The sequence below is a fragment of the Lepisosteus platostomus genome, chromosome 10, assembly GCF_059453375.1.
Source record: "Lepisosteus platostomus isolate fLepPlt1 chromosome 10, fLepPlt1.hap1, whole genome shotgun sequence".
Taxonomy (NCBI): Eukaryota; Metazoa; Chordata; class Actinopteri; order Semionotiformes; family Lepisosteidae; genus Lepisosteus; species Lepisosteus platostomus.
This window is the reverse complement of record NC_142620.1, coordinates 7,382,776-7,392,944: the sequence shown is the minus strand read 5'-3', so window position 1 is coordinate 7,392,944 and position 10,169 is coordinate 7,382,776. Positions and strand designations below refer to the sequence as shown.

Here is a 10,169-nt window from a genome sequence, read left to right as displayed (position 1 = left end):
AGTTCTTACATTACTGCTTATTTGTTGTTATAAATTAGCCTTCATTACAATATTGTCCTCTCAGCCCAATAGCTTTCATGTGTGTCTATTTAATAAAGTTCTTTCTCCTTATTTTTAATTAATTAATGGAACCATTTGTACCTCTGCTTTCCAGCCTTTGATTTGCTTAATTGTGGGATGAATGTTCAGACAATTTTAACATCCCTTCTCAACCGATTCCTCATCTTACCCCATCCTTCATCTCTGGATGACAAACGCATCTTGCACACTACTTGAAGAAACAACTTCAGACTTTAATGTAACGTTTGTAACCCCAAAAGAACTCTCTCTCTCTCCATTTTCACACAGTCCCCATTTCAATTCCCCATGGTTCAGCTTTGAAGGTCTGCAAGACCATCCTTAAACGTCACAATCTCAAATCAAATCTCTCCCCTGCAAATGTGTGTTGAATTACAAAAAAAAAATAACACTTTGTTGTGTGTTGCTAAAACTGTGGCAAAACTGCCTTTGGAGAACAAGCTCCTCGTTACTGACAAACCAAAGTGTTCAACACACCAGGTCTTTTCACACTCAGTCCAGACCTGGGATCTGCCTTTTCCTAAACCCTCCTGCGGTACAGAGGAGTGCAGAGTCCCGGGATCACCAGCTCTTCTTCCGTCACCTCGGATCACGCCTTGTCCCGTTCTTCACCATTTAAACTTCCTCCTTTTTGTTGGTGGTTTAACTATGGGAAATAAATAAAGCGATTTCAAATTTTTCTTTCCGCCTCTTGAACTTTCAGACCACACTCCCTCTACAAAAATTAAGTCATCTATTCCGAATGTATTTCAGTATCCCAACATTATGGTTTATTATCCTGGTTGATTTACAGCAGGCATCCACAATCCCGGTCTGGGGAGCCTCAATCCAGCAGGGCATTGTTAATTCAATCATTTCTAAATGTCTGGAGCACTTTTCTGTGTTCAATTAAGCAGATGATCTCTTAAGCAATTTAGAGATCATTTGTGAACAAAATAGCCGCAGTTTTCAACACTCCCAACTGAACAGTTCGAGTGCTTGATTCATCAGTAGCTTCCAGTGTTCCCAAGCTTCAGAAACAGCTGGCCTATAAGACTAACTGGGGTGGGGCTCTCCAGGACCCCTGCTTTCCAGCCTCCCTGCTGAGCACTGGACACTCTCTGTATAGCTTCTGTCACTCTATTCATTTACCACTCATGTCTGCAGCAAAGTGCTGAACTCACAGGCGTGTTCATTTTAGCCATCATGCTCCAAGTCCTGAAGATGTGCAAGAACAAATCATGCCGTTCTGTCATCTTAAAGCAGGCGTAAGATTTACATTCCCCGTGCTCTACGATCTGGTCATTTAGATTTGACATGTAAAGACTGTTCAACCTGGGCAGCATGGTGGCGCAGTGCAAGCTGCCCACAGCACCAGGGCCCTGGACCTGGCGTGCTGTCTGCGTGGAGTCTGTATGTTCTCTCTCTGTTTTCGTGGGTTTCCTCCTTGTGCTCCGGTTTCCTCTCGTGTCTTCGTGGTGGTTTAATCGGCCGTGGAGCGAGTGTTTGTGTCTGTGTGTAACCTGCCTCGCGCCTGTTGCTTGCTGGGATAAACTCTGGCTCCCCTGCAGCCCCGTACTGGATAAAGCACTTCGAAAATAGCTGGATGGACAATTTGTTTGACCCTTTTAAGTCTGCGCTGCTTCCAGGGTGTTACAGACCAGGTCTGTGGGCGGGAGAGACGCGTTACCCCAACACTGCCCCCACACCCCACACCTTTCTCCAGCTCCTCGTCCTTCTCCGTGATGATGCTGAGACGCCACGGGGTGCTTAAAGGGGTCGCCTCCTCCTTCAGCTCCACTGCAAGACAAAGCCAGGAGACACGGTCCTCATCAGCAGGGGCCCAACTGCAGGCCTGGGTGTGAGGGGGGATCACCTTCAACATCAGGTGTAAATCCCACACTGACAGGCTGAGGGAAACTGAAACTTTTTCAGTCTTGAACAGAGAGATACTGACAGTGTGCACTAACAGAAGGAGGCACTTCTTTACACACAGGGTGGCGGGAGTATGGAACAAACTCCCCAGTCATATTGCTGGAGCCCAACCCTGGTTCCAAGAATAGGCTGGATGAAATCCTTGGATCAATCATTTACCAGCTACCAAATGAACCAGCTGGGCCGAGTGGCCTCCTCTCGTCTGTGACCCTTCTTACACTGTAAGCATTGGGCATTGGGTTGAGGCTATGAGTAAGTTAAAGGGATGCAGTCAGGAATAGGGTGAGGGCGCCGCACCTTTGCTGCAGACCTCCTTGGCGATCCTGGCCTTCAGCGAGGGGGGGGTCTTCCTCTTCCTGCCCCCACAGCCAGCCTGTGCCGAGCCCTGGTCACTGCCTGAGCCCGACGACTCCATCTCGGTCTGGCGGTGCCTCCTGGACTTGGACACCTGAGTGCGCGGAAAACCAGTCCACTCTGAAGGCCACGTGTGGTCTAACTGTCACGCCTTCACAATTCTAGCATTACGAAAACACTATACACTAAAAACCCCTGTAGAAAAAACGTTCACCAGACTGTAGACCAGGGTTCCCAGTCGTGGTGACCCGGTCAGTTTCTGTTCCTGCCAAGCTGTCAGTTAGACCACTGAATTCGTAACTGGCTTAATAAGAGGATTAATCTGTGTGACCGTTCGCAGATTTTACACCTACTGGTGGTGTCGTTTTATTTCATCCCCTAATCGCAATCAAACCCAGGACTCTCGAGAGCTCAAAAGAACTACTTGTAAAAGATCAGCTTAATTGGTCTATATTGCCACTGCTCCCACGTCTTCACTCCTTGGAGTTTATCAAGTAACCAATAAACCCTGACAGACTGTGGACCTTCAGAGCCAGGAGTGACTTTCACAGGCCTAGAATGAGACTGAGATTGAGAGCATCTGTTTTCTGCTGAAGTACAGTACACGGGTCACACATTTATGCCAATGTGTATTGAAAAAAGCCAGACGTGAAAAGCCATCTTTTAAAAGTGTAATTATAAAAAACACTTACAACACTGACCGACATAATTGGATTTGTGCTTCTTTGAAACAACATAATTCATCACATCTACTTTAAATGGGCCACTGCACACATTTACACATTAGCAAGAAGAACTACAGAGACTGGGATTACGTGATTTATAAATATGACACGTATACGTGCTTGCAGGCACTCAAGGTAACTATAAGGAGAACTAAGCTTTCAATTGCAAACGAATCATTGATAATTCAATCGCCCGGCAAATGTACATCTAATTTCCACACATCTTAGTATAAGAACATGGGTGATAAGAGATGCACACATTAGCACAGAAATGAATTCTAGGCTCCTGCTCAGAAAAGAATAATGACAAAAGACGGCACACCTCTACTAACTGCCCATAGGATTTGGATTTGATGCTCGCCAGCAGCTGTGCTCTCCTGGAAGACTGGAAAAAAAGAGAAGAGAGGATATGACAGCGCGCTGTCAGGCCAAGAAAGAGATGGTGAAGGTGACACCGGCGAATGACATGTTTTGTACTGAAATCACAGAACTGAGTTTTATTCCAGGTGTATAAAATATCATCTCTTCCACTCGACTTCAAAACATTGCTCTTGCCAGTCCATGAAATCTGAAGTCGTTTTCAGGAGCAGGAACAATTAAGTCATTAAAATTGAATCAAACAGATAAAATACTGGGTGAATCAAAGCCCTGCAACTGCACAAAGTGGAAGATTTAAGTTACATGTTATAAGATTACATGTTATTTATGTTATGTTATTGCTATTGTGTTACTGTCTATTGTCTTATCTTCTGTCCTATTTATATCCTGCACCTGAGTGACTAATGAGAAACACTTTTCATTATACTATGCACCTGTGTAAGTTTAATGACAATAAAGTTGAATTGAATTGATTAATTGATAAAGTTGGCCTATTCCTGTTCCTGATGCCAGCCCAAGGGGAGAAGGAAATGAACTGACCTCATCCTGCTGTGAGCTTCCTTGTCCTGCCTCTGCATCGTTGTCCTCTTCCGAGTTGGTCTTCACAGACTGCTTCACCCGCTTCTGGCACACAAGAAGGGACACAGGTGTCAATCCCAGCACAGCACTCGGGGCTGTCCGATCTGCACTGAGCCCCAGTGAGGGTGTAGCTAGCTAAGAGCAGCATTACTACAGTCTAAGCAGGGAGCTGCGGCAGCATGCTTAGGCTGCAAAGGAACAGGTAAAGGTTTATTCCATGCTGAGTGTGGCACCTGAAGACGGCTCCACAGCCAAAACATTGTCTCTTTTCTTTTCAGCCTGGAATAAACCTTTATACCTGCTACAGTCCAGCCTGATCTCATCAGGAGCCGGGCAAGGCTGGATCTGGTCAGTACTGGGATTGGAGACATAGGAGGCTCTTCCTTCTGGACCAGGATTTCCCAAAGCAATGCCCTAGTATGGTGCTGGGGGAAACTGGGCTATTGGAGACAGTGTCCTTCAGATGAGAAATGAAACTAAGGTTCTGATTACTTAGTAATTAAAGAACCTGAGACACTGTCCGTAAGGGTAGGAGTATTAACCCGGTGTCCTGGTCAAATTCAACTCTGAGCTTGCAAAACTCTGAGTTTTGCAAGCTCCCTATTCAGTTAATGTAATTTCTTCACCCGATCTACTGTGCGTCACTCAGCTTGGTGGTGCATTTCAAGCACAGGTGAAGTGGGTCCACTCCTACATTTAAAGCACTGTGATATCCTTTGGGATGTAAAACGCTGTATAAATTGAATTTACGCCTGCGTCTTATTCATGGTCAATCTACAAATAACATTAAACTTAGTGCCATTCTGATGGCCGAGATGCTGTAAATATAGTACGGAGACACTAGTTAGGTCAAACTTCATAACCCATTTTAAAATTTAGTCATGAAACTAAAGATAACATCCCTATTCTAGCAAACAGAAAGCCGGGAAGTCTGGCATGCTTCCAGGTTGGATGGGATCTCAGTGTCTCAGATGATCCAGACCTTCATACAGTAAAGATCCCCATAAGAACATAAGAAAATTTACAAATTAGAGGCATTCAGCATCTGGGACACAGTATCCCTAAAAGAGAGCAGTCTAAAATCACAGAGGGTCAACAGCTTCGAGGCTGGAAGATGCAGATGAGACACGGTGCTGACCGTCCTCTTCTCCTGCCAGTTGTGGAAGTCCAGAACAACGTCCTTCAGCTGAGGCACCAGGTCCTGCTGGATGAGGCTCAAAGAACTGTCGGGCTGGCTGGCACTGGCTGAGATCGCACACTTCATTTTATGGTAGTGTTCGTGAACGTTCAGGACCTCCTAGAGTCGCACCAGACACAAGGAAGAAACCATTATTAGAAGGACACAAAAGGTTTCTAATATTCTGCTGGCACACCTTAGGTTATGCAAGGAGAACAATGATGAGCCCATCTCATACTCACAATATCTATTGACCCGAAGTCTGCATTACACTATACTGTAAATGTATTAGAGGGATATTACCATATATATTAGGCTTAAAAGTCTCTGCAGTCAATTTATTTTGATGTACATTTCCCGCACTGTTTATATTTCCAACACAAGCCATCACCTCAAGGTTTCAGCATCACAAAACACTGACGCAGTATTTTAACTATAACTCAAAGATGTCGGGCAAACATTTGCTCTCTATACTACCTTTATGCCAAGGCATCCACATATTTTGAAGGCTTTTAAAGGCACAGTAGTTTGCAAGGAAGAGAAAAGCCTCGTTTTCTCAGTAATCTTGGAGGCACACGCAACGTATGTGACGGAGTGCGTCAGGTGACTCTACCTCCAGCGTTTCCAAATTAACAAGGTCTTTCACTCGGGCTGGTCTGTCCCTGAACTCCTCACAGATGGGGTGCTTGTGCTGTCTCTTACCCATTCTGTAACACAACTTCAAAGGGCAAAAACGGACAGGGAGAAAGGAGACACATGAGTATTCATGAAACGGAGTCCAACAAATGTCCCTGTTATGTGCTACAGGGTGACGCATGGAATGTATAAATCATAATCTGGAAGTGAATATACAACCAAGAACAGGAGGCCATGGTGGAAATCTAACCAGCCGATACCTGGTTTCTTGCAAGAAACAGCTGGATGAGATCAATTAACTGCAAACTACCAAACAGACTAGATGGGCCAAAAGGCTTCCTCTTGGGTTCATACCAGTGACCCAATTTAAAATACCATTCATTCAACAAAGCATTACCAGCCTGTCTTTTAGGCATAACAGTTGCTCATTGTGCATTGTGCATGTCAGAGTACTGTGGATGCTGCCTTCTGGTTTTTTTAAGGGGAGGTGACATACCATCTCCGGCATAGCACAGAAGTAAAACGCTTTGTCTAAAAACAGTCTCCTCATGATGTAGGCTGCATCGTAGTGCTGGGCGCTAGTGACGTCCTCCTGAAACCTCAGCACCTCGTCCCAGTCCTTCAGTGCAATCCGTATCTGGAAAGAGAGAAAGGCACCTTCCTCACGAACTGAAACCAGCTTCACTCTGCTCCCTTCCACAGCCACCACTGTACCCCCACACCTCTCACCCAGGGTGTCAGGAATTCAGCTTGGACTGACACATAACCGCTGTCATCTTCACGGACAAGAAGGTGCGTTGGATATCAAGTGTACAGTGGTGTAAATGAACAGGGTGTCCCTCCCAGAACTCCCCTCTCTGCTCATACAGTGCAGGTAGCAAAAATCCCTTGTGATAACCCCCAGCACTGCGGATCTGTGAAGCAGACTGCAGGCCTGAGATCCCAGGCTAAGCCCAGGAGTGCATCGCTCTTTCACCCATTTTAGGTTTCTCAAGCTGAGGGTTTTCCTTGCAGCGTTCAGTTTCTTTGTCATATAAACTGAACACGTGTACTGCATGCTGCAATACAAAGACATGAAGGAAACACCAACTTAAACACAGAACAACATCAGCAACAACAAAGTGAAATAACCACCCAGGCTAAATAAAACTTAGCACAGGCAGTGTGCAATAAAAACCTCAGTGTGAGGCAGTGGTACAGTACATGTGAACTCTGATTGCTAGCTTGTGAGGAGTTAATCTGCGAGAACTGTGGTGGGGTACAATACTGGACACACACTCCAGTAATAATAATAATTAATAATCATTGCTTACACTTATATAGCACTTTTCTACTCAAAGCGCTTTACAGGTAATGGGGACTCCCCTCCACCACCACCAGTGTGCAGCCCCACCTGGATGATGCGACGGCAGCCATAGTGCGCCAGAACGCTCCCCACACATCAGCTCTCAGTGGGTAGGAGAGCAGAGTAATGAAGCCAATTCATAGAGGGGGATTATTAGGAGGCCATGATTGGTAAGGGCCAATGGGAAATTTGGCCAGGACGCTGGGGTTACACTACTCTTTTCGAGAAACGTCCTGGGATTTTTAATGACCACAGAGAGTCAGGACCTCGGTTTTACGTCTCATCCAAAGGACGGCGCCTGTTTACAGTATAGTGTCCCCATCACTATACTGGGGCATTAGGACCCACATGGACCACAGGGTGAGCGCCCCCTGCTGGCCCCACTAACACCTCTTCCAGCAGCAGCCTTAGTTTTTCCCAGGAGGTCTCCCATCCAGGTACTGACCAGGCTCACACCTGCTGAGCTTCAGTGGGCTGCCAGTTGTGAGTTGCAGGGTGATATGGCTGCTGAATTATAGGTACTGGTGCTGAATTATCGGTACAGTACTCGAGCAGAGTAGACAGAGCAGTGCCCCTGTGGTACCTTCTCCTTGGGACTGCACAGCTGCGTGTTGTAGAGCCCATACAGCAGGTACAGGCTGCCCACTCGGATCTGGAAGCTGTATGGAGGGAGGAAATAATGCGAGGCAATGGCCAGGATCTCGCGGCTGAAAAACCTCTTCTCGTTCGCTGCCATTTTACCGCTGAAGAGAAAGGAAGAGAGGTTTAAATACACTGTGTGATGTCAGGATTTACAGAACCAGCCCCGCACTCCCATTGTGCAATACCATCTCCCCACCACCTGTCAGATGCTGACGAACAGCCCGAGACAAGTACAGGAATCACAAAACAGAATCATGAAATAAAGATGTTTTCCAAATCCAACTCTCGCTCTGAAATCGGAGGGCAGAAATTGAACTCCTAGTGCAAACCAAGTAGTATTAGTAGTGCAGTTTGTGTATCATAGCACACGAAAGCAAGAGTAGCTTTAATCTTTACTCCGGCGTTTAATGTTTATACAACTGGCTGATGCTGATCTGTTTCTAACTCTTTTTTCTTTTAAGCACTCGTGACCATCCGGAGCCAGAGCCCGAATCTGTGGTACTGACGTCGAAAGCAACAACAAAACTGAAGCGATTTTGTCTGCGGTACGAAGATGCAACTACAGGCTGCACAGTAGAACTGCTCAACAAGAGAAAGACTTACTAAAATACAGTGGAGAATTTCATGTCCCTCCATATCGCCGAGAACTCCTCATAGCGTACGGAGTCGGTCCGCTGGAATCGGTGCAGCAAGCTCTCGCAATCGGATTTTGCAGCGTCTGAGAAGTTTTCCATCGCTTTTAGCTAGTCCCCTAAATTTTATTTGTGAAAATGAAACATGTTTTGTACATCTTAATCTTGCTAATGAGCATATAAACTATAGTTATAGATTTTAATATAGAAATTCCTACGGTCTACCTTCGGCCCCGCAAAACGTAGTGTTTTTAATAATGAAAAGTGAAGCGGTTCGGATAATACTTCCGTGTTAAACACAGTAGTACGGGTTGCAGTTAGGGACAAACAGTCTCTACTTTTAAAATCGATCTGCTCCACTTGATCACTATTTGAAGCGGCTGCTTTTTGAGTTATTTTAGCTTTCCCACTCTGCCCGACCTTACGTGTGGTTATCAAGCATACCGTTCAAGTGCCCGCATCTTCGTTAAATAACTGTGGGAAAAAATCGATTGTCTCCCCCCAAATAGTTATACTACTACTCATAATAATTCTTATAATAAAATACTTTATTTATAGAGCGCCTTTAAAGGTGGCTCCTCAAAGCGCTTTACAGGACAATACACAATGAGAGGAAAATATTTATAATGTCTGTATTATAATAAAGCAAAAAAAAAACCCAACTAAAAATGAAACAATAGATGCAGATTAAGCCAGTCGCCAGATTTTCGTCTCTGACAGAATGCTCTTGGGAGATGATGAGAAAATACTGCGACGCTTTCTGGTAGCAGTGTTTTTGGTAACGACTTACTGTCCGGTCGTGACACTCGCACTGGGAGACCTGCTGCTCTCGCGCTGTTCGGCCGGCGGCGCAGACGGTGCGGCAGGCACGTGAGCACGCGCCAGCTGGAAACTGATTGGGCGAGCGGCGCGTGCGCTAATTAATAACAGTAAGGCGCTGCTGCAGCCCCAGCTGTGTCGAGGCGAGTGTCCTCTTACAGACAGCGACGTGGTACCTGGGTATTTGTCACATGGCACGGCACGGCACGGCACGGCACGGCAGGACAGGAACGTCTGCTGCGGTAATGTTTTTCAAGATTAAAAAATGGTAGTGCTGCCGATTTGGGGAAAGAAGGTCCCGCTTTAAGAGCAGAATGCCGTTCAGAAGAGACAGCGCACTCCCCGCACGCGCGATCAGGTAATGATTTCTCGTGGATGCAGTGCTTCGGCTCGGTTCTGGTTTATAGCTGCTGTTAAAAACGCGTGGAGCGATATCGGGGGGTCCCGGTGTTGGGGGAGAACAGCGGTTTGAAACAAACAACAACAGTTTGATTTTAAGTGCGGTCGACTGTTCTTTAAGTGTTTTTATCACGGTCATTATTTGCACCGATCTTGCTCAATTGATTTTGAAACGCATTTTCTTGATGCACAAGATGAGTTGTTTTTTTAGTTATTGGTTTACAGCTGAAAATTAAGGTGGCTTTGACAAATACTAAAACGTCACAACAGAACGCAGGATAGTATTCTGTTTTTGTTTTTTTTTATTGAAGCGTCCGTGGGTTCAGTCTTGGTGGGTAAATGCACGGGCAGCGTAGCCGCCGATAGGACTCGGCATCTCCAGGGGAGGAGCGCTCTCGGGCTGAGCAGGGGGGGGGGCGGACACGTGGGTGAGGTCGGCGGGTCTGTTGTGTACGTGAGAGAACAACTGGTGCTGTGATGTACGTGCACGG

The 10,169-nt window shown here is 46.0% G+C and overlaps 1 protein-coding gene across 3 annotated transcripts; it reads right to left on the bottom strand.

Moving 5' to 3' along the window:
* Nucleotides 1-272: 272 nt before the first annotated feature.
* Nucleotides 273-9,388, bottom strand: LOC148653171 (snRNA-activating protein complex subunit 1-like). Of its 3 annotated transcripts, none has more exons than XM_088647835.1 (11): nucleotides 9,251-9,388; nucleotides 8,432-8,579; nucleotides 7,770-7,929; nucleotides 6,338-6,478; nucleotides 5,819-5,923; nucleotides 5,167-5,325; nucleotides 3,990-4,073; nucleotides 3,394-3,456; nucleotides 2,290-2,440; nucleotides 1,774-1,857; nucleotides 273-724 (listed from the first exon to the last, which is right to left on the bottom strand). In XM_088647835.1, the coding sequence occupies exons 2-11, from the start codon at nucleotides 8,560-8,562 to the stop codon at nucleotides 687-689; spliced, it is 1,116 nt and encodes a 371-aa protein (XP_088503961.1). In that variant the 5' UTR covers nucleotides 8,563-8,579; nucleotides 9,251-9,388; the 3' UTR covers nucleotides 273-686. The 3 variants fall into 3 exon arrangements, with proteins under 3 accessions (XP_088503961.1, XP_088503962.1, XP_088503963.1); XM_088647836.1 differs by lacking the exon at nucleotides 9,251-9,388 and adding an exon at nucleotides 8,686-8,763; XM_088647837.1 differs by lacking the exon at nucleotides 9,251-9,388 and having other exon boundaries at nucleotides 3,990-4,070; nucleotides 8,432-8,771.
* Between the last annotated feature and the right edge of the window lie 781 nt (nucleotides 9,389-10,169).